Source organism: Hibiscus syriacus, unplaced genomic scaffold (genome assembly GCF_006381635.1).
Source record: "Hibiscus syriacus cultivar Baekdansim isolate YM2019G1 unplaced genomic scaffold, ASM638163v2 tig00111198_pilon, whole genome shotgun sequence".
In the NCBI taxonomy this organism is placed as follows: domain Eukaryota; kingdom Viridiplantae; phylum Streptophyta; class Magnoliopsida; order Malvales; family Malvaceae; genus Hibiscus; species Hibiscus syriacus.
This window is the reverse complement of record NW_024063014.1, coordinates 672,027-691,213: the sequence shown is the minus strand read 5'-3', so window position 1 is coordinate 691,213 and position 19,187 is coordinate 672,027. Positions and strand designations below refer to the sequence as shown.

Sequence of the window (19,187 nt, the reverse complement as noted above, 5' to 3'; positions counted from 1 at the left end):
AATTTGACTACACCTAAAATTGGGAATGAGAGAACAAAAAATGTTCGTCTATTTAAATTCTTCGAGAAAAGATCGTTAGAATTTATCTAAGGTCCGATCTCGACGTTTTTAAATAATCGAATATTATTCTTCTTTCTAAAAGGATTGGTAAGTTTTAATTAAATTTGTTTAATTTTGTGCATTTGAATATTGCAATGAAACCGTAATTTTTCTTTATTTCAATTGGAGTAAGAATTGATTGTCTAAAGGCACGAGAGGTCGTTTCTTCTCGATAGGAAATAATTGAATATTACTTAGTTTCGTTCTAACATTCACGAATGTTGTTTTAAGGGATCTTAAATTAAATAAAATTTGAACTTGTAAATTTCATTGCAAAGACAATTAATTAATCGACTAAGTACTGATTTAAGGCGTTGTTGGGGTGTTAATCCTCCCCCACGCGTAACCGACTCTCGAACTCAATTTTCTGGTACGCAGAACATAAATTTATTGTTTTAATTAAAATTATTTTTTATTAAAATAACAAAATATTTTTGGGTGCCCAATCACACCCTAATCAAATATTGATGGCGACTCCTCGAACCGTATTTTATTTAAAAGAAAATGCACAAATTTTTCGAAGCGATAGATTTTTTAAAAATCACGTTACTTTTTTAACTAAAATTTAATCAAAACATAATTAAAATGTGTTTTTTTAAATCCGAAAAAAATTATTTTCGACATCACGGATGAAATTCAATCCTGATAAGTTGTTTTTCAGTATTTTACCTTCCAATTCGATATGTTTTCCACAATTAAGCCTTGTTTCATATAAAATTTCTGTTTATATATATCTGAGATATTATTAGACATTGGATTCAAGTTCGAGCGTGATCGAATGGAGTTTAAATGTTCGATCGGTAGAGCACAAAAATCGAGATAATACATTACTACCTTATGTATACTTTATGGAGCATTTTGGCAATGGTTAATGCATAGACGAATATGTTTGGATACATGTGTGTAATTAATATATTTCTAAACTCGATCCAAATGCGATGAAAAAGTATTAAACTGAATATGACTCGGATTTCACGCAAAAGACATTAGAAGACTGATAAGAAATAATTTCATGTTCAGTGATTAACCGATAAAACAATCAACCTCAGAATTTTTAAATTCTAATTATTTTCGTTAAAAGTTTTAATACCGGAATCACCTGGTTAAGAGAAATTACAAAATTATCCTATGAGGTAAAAATGATACGGACTGACCCTAATAGTGGAAGCACCCTGAGAATTCATATTTAATCCAACAAACTACAATTTCATCTGTTAAATTCCCGATCTACTTGAATAGTCAATGATAATTGGATCCTAACATTTAAAAGGTACAAGACCATAATTGTTGATTATCATCAAGAACCTAGAGACTAAAATATTGGTAGTACTATTCATGTTTGAATTATTCGGAAAATTGAATTAAATGGAAAGACTGTAAGAAAGAAATGACATACTTGACTAATTATCAGAAAAAGTGCATATGTTTGGATTGGAAGGAATTACCGAAATGTCATCGAACTGTGAAATAACTAAAATAACCTCCGATATTCAAATGACTGAAATACCCTGAACACCAAAAGGATTAAAATACCTTGAACTTCAAGATGAATAAAGTAACCTCGAGTGTTAAAGTGTCCTAAATATCCTAATGACTTGAAATAAGTGAGTGTATTTGGATAAATTCTAGAAACACCAATAAACTTATATTATATCATCCCTAAAGGTTATAGAGCATAACTCAAGTATACTGGATATTCTTAATACTGATACATCCCAAAACAATATAATACCATTGAATTCTTGATCGTCTCCTCTAGTTTCGTTCAGTGGTTATTCTGGAAGTGATCGGTTCAACCAATATAATCAACATTAAAAAGTGATTATCTGTGAAGTATATCAGTCGAGTTTATTGACAAGTTTTATAGGGTGGAGATCGATTAGTACGATTTTACTTGAAGTCATGATAATGCGATATAAATTCAAAATAATACAAACTATCGTTTTACCCTTATTGGATTAAGTTACTATGAAGCCATCAGAAATTAAAATGTTCGAAATACCCCAAATTTCCTGAATAATGGAAACACTCATGATATCTCTAGTTCTTCAAAAATATTCTGATATAAAGGTTCCTGAGTACCTTTTTTAATACACTCGAATCATAAATGAATTTTGAAACATCAATTTCGGAAGGTTGATTAAATATGTTAATGAATGAACCCTTTTTATAAGGACCTCGATTTTGAATTTCATCCAATCTACAGAAGTTTACGTTTTTCCTTCTTGATAACGATCAATTACCTCTGAAAAATATTTGAATACTATATGATCTTGATGAATCACTTCCCGAATGACTGATGAATCTGTTAGCTATCAAACCTCTGTTTATAGGGATCTCATTTCTGAATTTAATCAGTTTGTAAAAGTTTCGTGTTTCCCCACTTGATAATTGCTAAGTACCTCCGAAAAATAACTGGATCCTCTAGTGTATTTCCTGTGTACTACATGACTGTTTTATCTGTTTTGACTTGTGTTTCACCAAACTTTATGATTTACCAATTTACTGGTTTATTGGCTTATGAACCATGGCTACATGGTATGTGTTCTCTAATTATCGTTTTCACTGGAAAAGATAATCGTTTCTGATTTATGGATCACGAGATTTATTAGTTACGACTTGAATTGTTTTATTGGGACATTATCTGGGTAGGCTGGAGTATGGAGGTTCAGTTATGATCAAGCTGGTAATTCCTTATAGACCTAAGGTGACCCTTGTTTAGGCTTCGAGGCCCCGAGAAACTTTCTTGGGTAGGCTCTCAGACCCCAAGGAACTCCCTTGGGTAAATCATGGGACTACATATGGTGTACGGGTAGAGGGAAGTTATGTGGTTTATTTCATTGTCACTCTTATGAGATTTTAATGGATCAAGATCCTGATATTACAGTTTATTGTTAAATCTGATTTTTATTGGATATTGTATGGGTAGGATTTTGGAGTATAGAGGTTCAACTCTGATCAAGCTGGTAATTCCTTACGGACCTAAGGAGACCCTTGGGTAGGCCCATAAGCCCCAAGGTATTCCCTTAAGGTGGCTCATTTGTTGTGTGCTTAGGGTAAGTCCTTATGGATGCAGTTATAGAGAAAACTACATAAAGGTGTTCGGTTGGAGGGTATTATTATGGTTTTAAAATATGTTTTGAACTACTAACGTTTTTAAAGAATTTATATACATTACTCTGTTTTGTTGGAACACACTAGTCATCCTATTTCGATCACCTGAACTTGGTCCTTTGTTTCTCGAAGTCTTTTACTCGAAGAAATATCAGTGGAACCACAACTCATCCTGAAAACCTATAGACGCCTGAATTGATAAGGAAATTTTTATGCTTGCCTATTATTTGCATGTCATTCAGCATCACTTGGTAGTTCTGTATTACTGAGCTTCCCAAAGCTCACTCTTTTACTCACTATTTCAGGTTAAAAGAATCAAACCAGTGTATCTATCGACATCAGTAAAGGAGTTCCACCGGCGTTGCTTGTGGAGTACGATGCATGTGATTAGGGAGCATATAGGTTGTATTCTGTTTTTATATCCGAATTTGAAACTTGTTTTATTTCTGGATGTTGTTAAATTCTACTTTTAATATATAAATTATTTTACGATTTTACATGCTTTAACAGAAATGTTAAATTTTTACAATGGGTCGTTTCGGTGGCCCTAATGTGACATCTCAGATCGGATCTGATCACCCGCATGTTTTAGAAAATTTATCAAGGATAGTAAAAAAAATTGCACTGATTTAATATCTATCTGCAACAAAATAGTCAAAAATAAAGGTACTATGAGTATTCTGAATTTACTTGCTTGTTGGTGTGGAAGGACAGAGGAAGTCCCAAAGCATCCATTTCTTTAGCCAGTTCAATATCATCTGGTGAAATGCTGAAATCTGAAATAACCATAAAACGAACCCAAAGAAAAGAAGGCATCGATCAATAAAACACTTATGAAATACGACAACATCCAAATTATACCTCACTACCAATACAAATAACTAAAAACAACACCAAGATAGTAAGAGAAAAGTTCAAAATAAATTGCAGAGCGCCTGCCACAGGTCACGTGAAAAGTTGTTGAGCAGTTCTTATCTTTTTCTCGAGACGATTTCTGCATTTAAACAATAATAAACATATAAAAGGGTGACCCAAAAAGAAAATAAAAGAAAATAATCAGAAAAGAGAAATTACATTGTTGACGGATAAAAAAGAAAAATCTAGAGACTCCTTAGAACCATCGTCCCTGCATAAGAAAAGAAGGGGGTTGAGCTGAAGTTAACTAAAGTTCCGCATTTCATAATTTGGAGATCTTCCACGAAAACTGCTTTTAATCTGGTGTTGGACGCAGCCTACTAACCTACCTCCCCTTACCCCCATTACATATGGAATAAGGGTCAGCTAAATTTAATTATCAGCAGAAAATGAAAAAGATGGGTAAAAAAGAGGGAGAGAAGTAAACCATATGTGGACTTCAGTGAGGATGAAGGGAGGACCCAAAACGTTGATTAGTCAATGGTGTTAACAATTATTTAATTTTGACGAGCATTTATTGTTGCGGAAGACGGCTATCGGATAGAGCAAAATCGCAACTGATAATTTGAGAAAATAAAAATGAAGATAAAAGAGACACAAAATTTACGTGGAAAACCCCTTAATAATATAGGGTAAAAACCACGGGCAACGGTAGAAGAATTTCACTATGAGAAAATAGGAATTACAACTTCTCGCGATCTACCAATGAGAAAACAATGATAATTCTCTCTTGATAAAAAGGAAAACAACTCTCAAGAAACTCTCTAAATTCTCTCTAGTATTGGAAGAAAGCTAGAATGCTTTGGGATGGTTTTGAAGCTAAATGAGCTAGGGTATTTATAGTTGAAGCTTTAAGGACTAATTTGTAAATATCCTAAAGTACAATGACTAATTGCATAGTTTTACCATCCAAAATTTTCAACAATTTGGTGGCCAAATTTGACCAATTTTGCCACCCCATTAATGCCACCAAATTGCCACCCATAATGTTGACAATTGATGCAATTTGGTGTGCCAATTTTCAATAATCTCCCACTTGAAGATTTGATTGGAACAATCATATCTTCACACCATTCTTTCTACCTTGTACCTTTCATGTTGTTTACGTTTCTGACAGGCCACAGGAGGATCGACACCAGATAAATTTATCAGCATTGATTACCTTCGTCATGAAATCTGCTATGTTGTCTTTGGTATGGATCTTCTGCATATCTACCGTTCCTTCTTCCACATTTTCACGAATGAAATGGTACTGAACTCGTAAATGCTTAGTCCTTGAATGAAATGCTGGATTCCTTGCTAGATGCGAGGCACTTTGACTATCACAAAACAGAGAGATATACTCTTGATTGTGCCCAAGCTCCTCCAATAGCATCTTCAACCAAATTGTTTCTTTACTGGCTTGTGTAGCTGCTACATATTCTGCCTCTGTTGTGGACGTAGCCACAACTAACTGCAATTTTGAAACCCAGCTGACAGCTCCAACAGCAACTTTGAACACATATCCTGTAGTAGATTTGCTTTTATCCAAATCCCCTGCATAGTCAGAATCTACATACCCATTGATTAGTAAGTTTGATCCTCCGTAACATAATGCAATATTTGAGGTCCCTTTGATGTATCTTAGGATCCTCTTTACAATATTCCAATGCTCTTTGCCTGGATTCGCCATGTACCAACTAACCACTCCCACTGCTTATGCAATGTCTGGTCTTGTGCATATCATAGCGAACATTAAACTTCCCACTGCTGATGCATACGGTAATCGAGACATCTCCATCCTCTCTTCTTCACTGCTAGGACTCATACTGGAGGATAATTTGAAGTTTAATAGGAAGAGGGGTAGAAATTGGCTTACAATCTTGCATGCTAAATCGTGACAAGATTTTATTCAAGTAATTCTTTTGTGAAAGCCAAATCTTCCTATTACTTCTCTCTCGGTGAATTTGCATCCCTAGAATCTTGTTTGCTGATCCCAAGTCCTTCATTTCAAATTCCCTAGCCAGTTGTGCCTTCAATTCTTCAATATAATCTTTGTTGGGTCCTGCAACCAACATGTCATCCACATACAACAGCAATATAACAAAATCGTTATCACCAGACCTCTTGAAATAAGCACAAGGGTCTGCATTAAGTCTGTTGTACCCAAGGCACATAATGAAGGAATCAAATCTCTTATACCAACACCTCGGCGCCTTCTTTAGACCGTACAGAGATTTGTTCAACCTGCAAACCAAGTTCTTCTTTTCTTTTTCTTCAAAACCTTCAGGCTGGAGCATATAAATTTCTTCTTCAAGATTTCCATGAAGAAAAGTTGTTTTAACATCTAGCTGCTCTAGATGTAAGTCCAATATAGCACACATTGCCAAAACTACTCGAACTGTTGTTAGTCGAACCACAGGAGAAAATATTTCATTGAAATCAATACCTTCTTTTTGAGCATATCCTTTGACCACCAGTCTTGCACGATATCTCTCCACTTGATCGTCACCATTTCGCTTGATTTTGAAAACCCATTTGTTACCAATTGGCTTCCTTCCTTGTGGTAGTGGCACAAGGTCCCATGTATTATTTTTATGAAGGGCTTCGATTTCTTCTTGCATCGCCATCATCCACAGTGAAACATCTGAGCTGTGTATTGCCTCCTGGTATGTTGATGGCTCACGAGTTGTTGGAGCTTCAGAACTTCCTGACTCTTGTTCATCATGTGTTGGTTCTGCTTCAGAAGAATCTCCTTGTTCAACCTCATTTTCCACATGTATCTGTGTAGTCTCTGACTTTTCAGCGCTATCATCATCTTCTTTTCTTTGTAACTTATCTTCTACAAAGATAAGATCCCTGCTAATGATCACTTTGCGGGCAATAGGATCCCACAAGCGATACCCCTTTACTCCATCAGCATACCCCAAGAATTTGTGTTTCCTGGATTTTGGATCCAGCTTTGAAATTTCTTGGGCGTTGTACATCACGTACACAATACTTCAAAATACATAGAGGTTTGAATAATCAACTGGTTTAGCAGTCCACATCTCCATTGGTGTCTTCAGCTCTATTGCAGTTGATGGAGCTTGATTCACCAAATAATAGGCGGTATTGACTGCTTCTGCCCAAAATGATGATTTTTCTAGGCTTGCATCCCTCAACATTGCTTTTGTTCTTTCTAACAAGGTTCTGTTCATCCGCTCTACCACTCCATTTTGTTGAGGAGTGTTCGCCACTGTGAACTGTCTTTTGATGCCTTCTTTCTTGCAAAAGTCATCAAATTCTTCACTTGTGTATTCTCCTCTATTACCTGTTCTGAAACACTTGATTTTATTTCCAGAATCAAGTTCCACCCGCGCTTTGAAGTTTTTGAAAGTTGAAAACACATCGGACTTCTTCTTAATAGGGTACACCCAAAATCTCCTGGAGTAGTCATCAATAAATGAGACAAAATATTTTGCTCCGCCTAGGGATGTAACTGGTACTTGCCATACGTCAGAGTGAACCAGTTCTAGAACACTTTTGCCTCTAGAATTTGATGTGTTGAATTTCAACCGGTGCTGTTTACTTGTTATGCAATGCTCACATAAAGTAAGTGATACCTTTGTTAAGCCTGGAAGTAGCATTTGCTCCATAAGGACTTTCATTCCTTGTTCTGACATGTGTCCAAGTTTCTTATGCCATAGCAATGCAGAATCTGAACTACATGAGGCAACAGAGGCTTCTGCTTCTAGCAAAATGTCTCTCCCTTCAGCATGTACAAGTTTTCAGCTATTTTTTCACCTTTCAGCACCACAAGCGCTCCACGGAACACCTTCATGATTCCTTTCTGTGTTTCAATCTTGCTAGCATTATTATCCAACAATCCGTAGGATAATAAATTTTTCTTCAGACCTTTCACATGCCGCACATCTCGAACAACTTTAATTGTTCCATCATACATCTTCAATTTGATGGTTCCCACGCTAACGATCTCTAAGGCATGATCATTGCAACTATACACAGATCCTCCTGAGACAGGTTCATAATGATGGAACCATTCTCTTCTTGAGGTCATGTGATATGTTGCTCCCGAATCAATGAGCCATATATCTGCAAATCGTTTTCTTCCTTCCACGGTGGTTGACGCTTCACAACATAGAGCATCTCCATCATCTGAAGTGTTTGTGGTATTGCCTTATGGATTGGAGTTTTTATTTAGACTCCAACAATCCTTCTTCAAGTGACCCTTCTTTCCACAGTTGTAACACTTTAAATTCTTCTTGCTTCTCAACTTCGATCTACCATGTTTGTGACTGTTGCTTTGGCCACGCTATGTTGATCTCCCTCTCATCGTTGTCAACGCTTCTGCTTGTTGCAGATTTACTTGTCTGTCTTCCTTGTTCTTGCGCCGATTTTCTTCTTGTAGAACAGCAGCTGCAACGTCATCGAAGACTAGACTGGTGACATTACTGTTTTTCAAGTTGATGATGAGTTGATCATATGAATCCGGTAGACTTTGAAGTAGAAGTTCAGCACGTTCTTGTTCTCATATTTTTACAGCTTAAGGATGTAAGCTGAGAAAATAAGGTGTTCAGTGTATTTAAGTGCTCCGTCACTGAAGTAGATTCTGACATACGGAGAGTGTACAATTTCCTCTTAAGGAAAATTTTATTGTGCAGCGATGTGGCCTCGTACAATTTGGTAAGATGATCCCATATCTCCTTAGCTGTCTTCTTCTCCTCAATGCTTGACAATACTTCATCTGCTAATGCTAGATGAAAGTTTGTCATAGCATTCCCATCCATCTCGTTCCATTTGATGTCATCTGCGAAATCCACCGGCCTTTCATTGATAGCCGCTAGACACCCGTCTTTCCTTAGGATGGCCTTCATCTTCAATTTCCACAATGAGAAATTTTTCCCATTGAATTTTTCAATATCAAATTTTGTTGCCATAACTTCTTTTACGGATAGCTCCCACTATTTCACTATCGTGAATAGTTCTCTGAAACCTTCAAAGAATGGGTAATAACTTCTTATTTTCTTATGTTGGAGGATCCACCTTTTGGTGGCAACCACAAAGATAATAAGCAGATATTACACACTCTAATCTCTGATACCAATTGTTGCGGAAGACGGCTATCGGATAGAGCAAAATCACAACTGATAATTTGAGAAAATAAAAATGAAGATAAAAGAGACACAAAATTTACGTGGAAAACCCCTGAATAATATAGGGTAAAAACCACGGGCAACGGTAGAAGAATTTCACTATGAGAAAATAGAAATTACAACTTCTCTCGATCTACCAAGGGGAAAACAATAATAATTCTCTCTTGATAAAAGGAAAAACAACTCTCAAGAAACTCTCTAAATTCTCTCTAGTATTGGAAGAAAGCTAGAATGCTTTGGGATGGTTTTGAAGCTAAATGAGCTAGGGTATTTATAGTTGAAGCTTTAAGGACTAATTTGTAAATACCCTAAAGTACAATGACTAATTGCATAGTTTTACCATCCAAAATTTTCAACAATTTGGTGGCCAAATTTGACCAATTTTGCCACCCCATTAATGCCACCAAATTGCCACCCATAATGTTGACAATTGATGCAATTTGGTATGCCAATTTTCAACATTTATATTTGAAGACAAACCGATATTCAGACTTTTTTCCTTTTAAATTATCCACAAATTTGAGAAATTTATTTATAGGTTTAATGCAAAAAAGGATTGCTAAAACTATAATTAAAGTTGTGATATCTAAAATAATTTTCGTTAAAAATAATTATAATGTTTTTTCATTACATTTTTAGGTGTATATCATTAAAAAATCGTTAAGTAATACGTATTACGTTTATATTTTATTTTTTTGAATTTTTTTAAAAAATATTTTTTGATTTTTTTAAAAATAAAATATTTTTAAAAAATATTTTTAAATCTAAACGTGATATGTGTCAATTAACAGATTTTTAAATGATAAACATCTAATTGTATAACGGATAACATATTAAACATTTTTTTAATAAAAAAATTAAACTTAACTTTGAGTATAGTTTAATCACTTTTTTTATATTATGCCTCATTTGTATATGCGAGTTTATATGGTTGTTAGGTTCATGGCAATCACCTGTTGTAATTCCCAATTAATCCACAATAAGAAATAGGGTAAACTACTTATTTGATCACCCATCTATTACTTGATTATTATTTTAATTATTAAAATATTATTTTTTTTTAAATCATATCCAATGTTTCGTTTTGTTTTTATCTTGATTATCCATCATTAAAAAGTTAACAATAATGTTAATGTGTCATCATATGGTAATATCATGCCTACGTTGAAAAAAATATCACATCAATATCATCGTTAATTTTTTAACGATGGCTGACCAAAATAGAACATAAGCACAATGTTATGCATGAATTTTGAAAAAAAATAATAATAATTTGATGACAAAAAACGAACTAAGTAATAGATGAATTACCAAATAGGTAACATACCCTAAGAATGATAAAATCCTTGATCCAAACGGGATCTAAGAAATATTAGAAAACGATCTGCCTAACCAATTTGTGTGCAGCTAGATTTGTACACTTTGAAACCTGAACCTTTTACCGGTATAAAGTTGAGCTCGAAGTGGCATTGTCTAATCAAGTCACCGTGATATCCTCGTGGAGGAACTCGGTTACCTTATAGGATGGGCCATCCTCACAAACAAGATAGTGGTACAGTTGCATTCATTTGGGAAAAGGGGAGGTCTATTCCCATGCTCTTCGTTTGCTGGTTCAAGGTGTGCCCAATATCCCATTCTTTTCATTCATCATATTAAGCCACCAAAACTGCAGCCATATCAGTGGTTACTTCTCTTTCTTTGAGTTCATTTTAGGAGCACACGCACTGGTATCTATCCACCATTAACGAGGGTACTCCGACAAAAAGACCATTGATACTGGCTGATGACAGATTTACATCTGGACATCCGCTATAAACAATCTATATTCGTTTAAATGACAATCATAATAAGTGCTGCAGCAGTTCGGTAGCCAAAGTGTTGCTGTAAGATAGATAGTGAACAAAGCAGCAAAGAAAGATTGCAAAAATCTATTTCTAGACACAAGTGCTTCTAATTCACCACATCGACATTTTTCCACCTCTCCATCGTAAAAGAAGTGATTTCTGTTCTCTCTCTCTCTCTCTGCTTTGACCTTCCCTCCGAGGTAGCCAAAAATATCATCTTTAATTTTCTTAGCTCGTGATTTTCAGGTTTGCATCAAATAGGCAAATACCCAGCAACCCATTTTCATTTTGGTTATATAATATATATATTTTTATTTATTATATGTTGTTTGGCTATCTCTAACACAGATCTAAACTTATTCACCTCGCGCAGTTATATTTAATTTTATGTTAAACTTTTGTTTTTCTAAGAACTAGACTCAGATCTATTTTGTTTCTTTTGCATCTATTATCACCTTTTTTTGTCATAATATAGCATCAAAGTGGGTAATTGGTTTATCTCTTTAGCATTTCTTTTTCTTTTACATCTCTACTTCAAGTTCATCTGTTTCTTTTTCGTATATGTTTTAGTTTCAGATCTATGTTTTTTAGTTGTACCTCAGTGGGTTTTTGTTAGTGTTTTGGTTCAGCTTTGAAAAAAATAGTTTCGCTTCATTTCCCCTATTTCAAATCTCTAGATCGGTGTTTGCTTGTTATTTTGCTTGAGTATCGTCACCTACGTGTGTTCTTTTGTTCTCTTTGGTTGGTTCTCCGATTTGTAAAGGAGAAAGATTAAAGCGTTTGTGCTATGTTCTAAGGTTTCACCCCTTTGCTTAGCAATAACGGTTAGATTTCTGTGATTGTGCGAAGGGGGATTGAAGAACTTTTGGGTTTATGTAGGATAGACCCTTGATTCATTAAATTGTAATGCTTTTAGTGCTTTTTTATAAATTAATAATCAATACTATTCTATTTTCTTCCCTTTTAACATTAGTCTTTTTAGCAATTAAATACATTCATAAATATTTACCCCGCTTAATAATAAAAATCAATATTATTCTATTTTCTTCACTTTTAACACTAGCTTTTAGAATTAATAATAACAATTAGTTTTAGATAAATTAAAATCTTATTAAGTAACCAACTAGGCTTCTTAGTACCACTCAATTCTCTAGCGTTTTATTGGTGCATCTTCTGTCTTCTTTGGATTCCTTTTTCATAGTTCCTCATAGCTTCGGCTATAGATGATTACTTGAGGTCATGTCCTTCTTTTAGATCCAATAGGGCGTATAGGGGGCGGGCTCGACAGAGCAGTGTCAGTGAGACTAGACGTAGAGTTTGTACGTTGAATGTAGGCACATTAAATGCTAGGCTGTTGGAGCTGACCAACGTACTAAGTAATAGGAAAATATATTTTGCATGTATTCAAGAGACTAGGTGGAAAGGGGCTCGCGCTAGAGAGTGTAACGGGTACAAGTTGTGGTATTCAGGCGTAGACAACGCTAGAAATGGGGTGGGTATCTTGGTGTCCTCTAGGCTCAAGGAAAATGTAGTTGAAGTTTGTAGATACCGTGATAGGATCATGATGATTAAGATCATTATATAAGTGGAAGTGGTGAATGTCCTTTCAGTGTACGCCCCACACGTTGGCTTAGGGGAGGGGGAGAAACGTTGCTTCTAGGATTCGTTAGATGATGTACTTAGGAGTATTCCGGAGGATCAAAGAGTTTTCATAGGGGGAAACTTCAATGGCCATATAGGTAGTGAAATCGACGGGTATGACGGTGTTCATGGGGGTTTCGATTTTGGTAGTAGGAACGAGGAGGGGTGTACGTTGCTTGAATTTGCTGCTGCACACGATATGGTAGTCACTAACTCCTTCTTTAACAAGAGAGATGTGAACTTGATTACGTTCCATAGCGGGGGAAATTGTACCCAAATCGACTACATCCTGGTTCGAAATCGGGATCGATAGGCTTGCATTGACTGTAAAGTGTTCCCTGAAGAGGCATGTGCACCACAACACAGATTGTTGGTTTTGGTGTTCCACGTACGCCTCGGGCGGAGCACTCATAGGAGGGCTAAACTAGGTAAACTTAGGATCCTTTGGAAAAACTTACATGGAGAGACAACTGATGACTTTAATAGAAAGGTTTTGTCTCATACAGGTTTTGGAACTACAAGCTCAAATAATGCATATATGTTATGGAAAAATATGGCAAATTCCATCAGAGAGGTGGGCAAAAACACCCTTGGGTTGTCGACATGGACGGCCAAAGATCATAAAGAATCGTGGTAGTGGAACGACGAAGTACAAACTAAGGTAAAGATAAAGCAAACTTGCTTCAAGGAGTTACTACAATGCAATGACGACGAACAAAGATCGAGAGCAAAAAAAAAGATACAAGGAGGCAAAGTGGGAAGCCAAGAAAACAGTGGCTAAAGCAAATGATAAGGCATACGAGGAAATGTACAAGAGATTAGACACCAAGGAAGGACAAAACGACATCTTCAGGCTTGCAAAATCCAAGGAGAATAGGAAAAATGATCTAGATAGCATTAGGTTTATTAAGGACAACAATGGTGTTCTTTTAGTGAAAGATCATGATATTAAGAGGGTTTGGAGTAGTTACTTCTTTGGATTATTTAATAACGGTATCTGTAGAGATAGTAACGTTGATGGGTCAACCGACTATCATACTATGGCCAATGACTGCCCTACAAGTAGGATTGGGATTGAGGAAGTCAAAATGGCCCTTAGAAAGATGGGGAGGGACAAAGCTGTCGGTCCAGATCAAATTTCAATCACTGTGTGGTTGACCGTAGGAGAAGAGGGAGTTAAGTGGTTGATCAATATCTTTAATATTATTTTAGAGACTGCCAAGATGCCAGAGGAGTGGAGAGAGTCTACGGTGATACAAATCTATAAGAATAAAGGATATCCCTAATGTTGTGGTAACTACAGAGGTATTAAATCACTCAGTCATACCATGAAGCTATGGGAAAGAGTGATAGAGGCTAGGTTGAGACAGGTTACTAGGGTTTCGGAAAACCAATTTGGCTTTATGTCAGGCAGATCTACTACAGAGGTGATTCATCTACTTCGACGGCTTATGGAGAAATATAGGGAAAAAATAGAGATCTTCACATGGCGTTCATTGACCTTGAAAAGCGTATGATAGCGTACCCCGCGATACGATCTGGAAGACCTTGGAAATGAGACGGATCCCAACTGCTTATATTTGGGCGATTCATGATATGTACTGTAGATCTACTACATACGTCAGAACTACAATTGGCGACACCGAGGCTTTTTCAGTGGAAATCGGACTCCACCAGGGGTCGTCTTTTAGCCCTTACATCTTCGCCTTAATTATGGACGATATCTATTATGCGACACTAGACGGTGTTCCATGGTGTATGCTTTTCGCTGACGACATTATCCTAGTTGCTGAACCAAAAAATGAGATGAATAGTAGACTGGCTACCTGGAAGACTGCTTTGGAAGAAAAAAGTCTAAGGATAATATTGAAAAGACAGAGTATTTATGTTCAAACTTCAGTGGAAACCAAAACGATGAAGATGTAGAAGTATGCATCGAAGGACACGTTCTCCCCTCAAATGATTGTTTCAAGTACCTAGGGTCTATGATACATAAAGGAGGGGGTGTAGATGATGACCTAACACACCGTTTAAAAGCGGGATGGCTAAAGTGGAGGGCTGCTACTGGAGTTTTGTGTGACAAGAAGGTGCCTCTAAATTTTAAGGGAAAATTTTATAGAATGGCAATAAGACCAGCGTTGCTGTATGGATCAGAATGTTGTGCAATCAAGAATGATCACGTAAGGAGGATGGAGGCCGTAGAAATGAGAATGCTTTTATAGGCATGTGATAGGACTCTGTGGGACATGGCACCAAACTCTGCAATTAGGATATCCTTGGGGGTAGTGCATGTATCCAAAAAATTGAGGGAGGGAAGGCTACGGTGGTTTGGGCATGTCCTTAGGCGAAAAATGTCGAATGCGGTTAGGATGGTAAAGTCGATTACAGTCGACGATGTCAGAAGGAGAGGATGACCAAGGAGGAAGTGGGTAGACTGCTTGAGATCTGATTTGAAGGATTTAGCCCTTACCGAGAACATGACCTCTGATAGGAAAGTATGGAGACTAAAGACCAGGGTAGCCGAGTAGTGTGAGTCACAACCATAGGGTGTAGCATCTCTGTCTTCTTTTTAAATTGCCTTTGTAGTAATTTCCATGACCTCTACTTTTTATACGTTTCTTTCATTAGATTTTATGAAGGATTAGAACTAGGGTAGCGGAATAGTATTGACTTAGTTTAGGTTCTAACCCATTTAGACTTTATTCCTTCTCGTAGCTTGCTATCGCTAACTTCCATGTATCATTCTCTTTATGTTTCCTCTTTTTAAATTTAACTAGGACTTACGTTTCTGTCTATATGCAGAGATTTTTAGGCAGGAATTTATGTGCAGGGATTACTTCCCACTACAGACGCGTATATGAAAACTATTCAACTATGTATTTATTGATTTATTTATACATGCATTGTATTTTATCTTTATTTTTAATTTTCTGACTATCGGATGTCTTCCACGGAAGCTGCTCTCAACCTGGAGTTGGAGGCAGCCTATTACCCTACCTCCCCCTTACCCCATTGCATATTGGGAATAGGGTTTTGTTGTTGTATTTCTAGACACAAGTACCATGAATTAAGAATATGTGCTCATTTAGTACCAGACAAGCCATTCAGCGGGACTGGTGTATAATCTGTTTTTTCTAGAAACTATGCCTAGCATTCAGTTTTTACGAATTTTCAATAATTGCTTTAATTTCTAACAATGTAATTTAAGTTAATAAATATGACATAATACAAACAAGGACAAAATTCAAAAGATCTTCAGGACATAATGACATGAAGTGGTTGACCATTTTGGAGTATTACCCTCATCAACCACCAGGTCCACCACGTCTATGCCGTCGAAAATGTCTGAGAATGAAGCTGTCTGCATACAGTGGGTAGTTTTTCCTGATCAGGCCCTTGACGCACTTCCTATAGGAAAAGTCAACCAATTCTCCATCTTTTCGAACTATGAACAAACATCTTGAGCCCACAAAGTCGGGATGGTAACCAACCTGTGAACCAATAGGAGAAGCATTGATCATTTCTTTAATCAAGACATATAACCAAAAAGGCCACCGTACCATTTTAATAACAAGTGTAAATCCTAAAATCAAATTTTAGTTAATTAAGAGGCCTCCTTTCTCTTAGCTAATTGCCCCCACGGTTTTGCATGTCCTTTCATCAATCTTGTAGTTTAGCTTCTTTTATATGAATTTCAAAAAATTGATTGGTGAGACTCCTCCATCCCCCTGATCATCTCAGCTAAATTGAATAGATTGTTCCAAAAGGATAAAAAGGTGAGAAAGCAAATATAAATGCACACACGTTTTTCACATGTCTGAACAGAAGAACACTAATCAATATTCTCATACAACCTGAAAATAACTCTGAAGGGACCCAAGCATAGGTCAGATCAGGTTGGGTTCACTTCTATTCCAAAGGTATCATCAAAACGTTATGGGTAACAACAGTTCAGTATGATTTCATCCAGAAATGCGATCATAGAAAACAGCTGTTTAAATTAAGATCATCTACATAGATGAGACTGGAAAACTAAAGGAAAATCTCTTGTCGGCGTAAAATACCAACATCCAGACTAGAGAGTAGAAATTCCAACGATATTTAACTTATTTAGGTTCTAACTTTTCTAACTAAAAGTCTAAAACTAGGCTTGAACACGAAATAATGTACAGTCGAACATCCAGCGAGGTGTTGAGCAAGCACAAATCAATTGTTCTCTATTTTGCATCCATAGTATCTGCTAGAAAACAAAGCAAAGGTTCGCCTCCGACTAACACTAAAAATGCAGTCAGAATCCAAAGAAAGGAAATACCATAACAGACTTAAATTTGTTAGCTATGTCAGTAGTCAGAATGACGTTTGATCTTCTCCAAAAGAAACTAAGTATTCTACCCCAGCGCATGTGTTTGGTTAGTTCAAACTTTCAATAATAATTAATTCCAGCGATCAAAATTCCAAAAAAAAAAAAAGCAAAAGAAAACATACAGTAATATAATCAATTCCACATCCAATTTTCTTCTCGAACTCTGGATGGTAAGGAAGCAACCTCTCCAGAATCATCCTTTCATGCTCTGGACTCAGTCTATCTCCACTTCCATACCTGAAATACTAATTCTGATTTAGCATAACTCAATTCAATAAAATAAAATAAAGACGAGAAAACTAAATAACGTACTTTCCAGAATGAATAATCATTCTAACGAAGCCAACAAGAGGAACAGTGTCCTCTAAAATCCTATCTTCCCAATCAATCTGTTCACTTTTATTTCTTTTTACCTCACTACCCTCATCTTCTTCCGAAATTCCACCACTGTCCTTCGCCGGCACGATACTCGGCTTCCTTAAGAAATCGGCACCGTAATCCTGGCTTCCGATTTTGCCTCCGCCGGACCAGGTCCTCAAGGCTTTAAACCGAAGTTGAAGAGATGTCGTTTTAAGAAAATGAGAAGATAAGGTTACCGGGGAGGTAGAGACGGAGGCAGGAATGGAGCTACGATGGAAGTACCTCGGCGGCTTGAGAATGGAAGCCATGGTGAGCGCAGTGAGTTAGCTAGTTCGGAAGTAGTTGAAGAAAGAATGGGACGAGTTAACCGTCACATTATCAAGGTTGAGGGGAAATATGAAGAACGTTTTGCCATTGGAAGGGAAAATCTGAGCTGTAGATAAAAGTGAGAGCGCCTCTTTGTTTAGCTACACGCCTTTTACTTATTTGTTTTACTTGGGTCCTTAAGGCCCGACTTCTGGCTGTTTAGCTTTCCACGTTTGTGATAGTATTGCTTGGCTCCACTTTGTGGCATGCGACCGAATGGTGAAACAATAGGGATCCGCAATCCGCAAGACCCAAGACTTCTCTTACGACTAAAGCTTTTGGGATAAGAGGAGGTCTCTAATTGAACCTCTTCCACCAACCACATTCAAAGTTTTATACTCTTTGGCCAGCGAGTTATAATTTATACGAATACTGATAGACTCATGTCATCTGTAAATCATTATGACCTTAAGCCTAACATCAATATTGAGAGTCACTAGAAAATCTCTCAACTAAATTTGAAAGGAATAAAGATTTTTATGATACTCGCCTCTTCACTTTGAGATAATCGTCTAGTGGTCATTATTTTCAAATTCATTAGTTGTGATTCTCTGTCCAAATCAGAAGGGATAAATCGTCAATAGTCATCATAATTCAAATATTATCATCAACCATTGGTGCGGTACATGTGGAATACCTACTGACATGAAGGAATTAATCGAGATACACCCCCAAGGACAAGATGACTAAAATCACCCCATCCTCTTCTTAAAATCTCTCCCGATATACTTGGTTGTTCTGGCCAACGCCTACAGATAGGGTTGCAAAACTTACATGCGCAGCCTTAACCTTCTTTAGCAGCCTAACAACGGTTGCAGTGGTCTTAAAGCCAAAAAAAATATGATGGGGAGAATAATAAGCAAAGGGGACGATATAGACAATGTGATTCACTCTGCTCACTCGGACTACTCTTCTTACGAGCGACAAAAATTGACAAATGACATTGTTCAAGGCTTTGCTTTTACAGAACACATCCTCTAGATTTACTCTAATTCAGACCGTGCATAATTTTTTGTCAATATGGTGGTCCAAACATATGGATGAAAAATACGGTTTGTGTCGTCATCAAGCACCACCACCACCGTGCATATGCATGGGAAGGGTTGATAAAACTACCGAGCCTATCAACCAGGAAGTAACGGATACTATTGCTAGGGAGATTCATTACTACAATAATACTTAAATACTAGAGGTAACATCAAGGAATGGGTGAGCTACACAGGTAATTTTAATAATCGTCACGTAGTTAATAGTTATGAGAGTTGCCTCCTCAATAACTCTCCAAAGCTAGAGACTCGTATAGGACAAATTAGTTAGTCTGCTTATATGAGTGTTTTCGAATGATGGTTT

At 36.6% G+C, this 19,187-nt stretch overlaps 1 protein-coding gene across 1 annotated transcript; it reads right to left on the bottom strand.

Moving 5' to 3' along the window:
- Positions 1-15,976: 15,976 nt before the first annotated feature.
- On the bottom strand, positions 15,977-17,888 carry LOC120155571 (protein DCL homolog, chloroplastic-like). Its single transcript, XM_039167095.1, has 3 exons — positions 17,424-17,888; positions 17,234-17,348; positions 15,977-16,239 (listed from the first exon to the last, which is right to left on the bottom strand). The coding sequence occupies exons 1-3, from the start codon at positions 17,777-17,779 to the stop codon at positions 16,054-16,056; spliced, it is 657 nt and encodes a 218-aa protein (XP_039023026.1). The 5' UTR covers positions 17,780-17,888; the 3' UTR covers positions 15,977-16,053.
- Positions 17,889-19,187: the final 1,299 nt, after the last annotated feature.

What these genes read in the sequence shown, in the direction of transcription:
- LOC120155571 (XM_039167095.1), bottom strand. Translation starts at nt 17,779, where the DNA reads ATGGCTTCCATTCTCAAGCCGCCGAGGTACTTCCATCGTAGCTCCATT. An exon ending in ATGATTATTCATTCTGGAAA is followed by an intron (nt 17,349 to 17,423) that starts GTACGTTATTTA and finishes TTAGTATTTCAG; the next exon opens with GTATGGAAGTGGAGATAGAC. An exon ending in GTGGAATTGATTATATTACT is followed by an intron (nt 16,240 to 17,233) that starts GTATGTTTTCTT and finishes ATTGGTTCACAG; the next exon opens with GTTGGTTACCATCCCGACTT.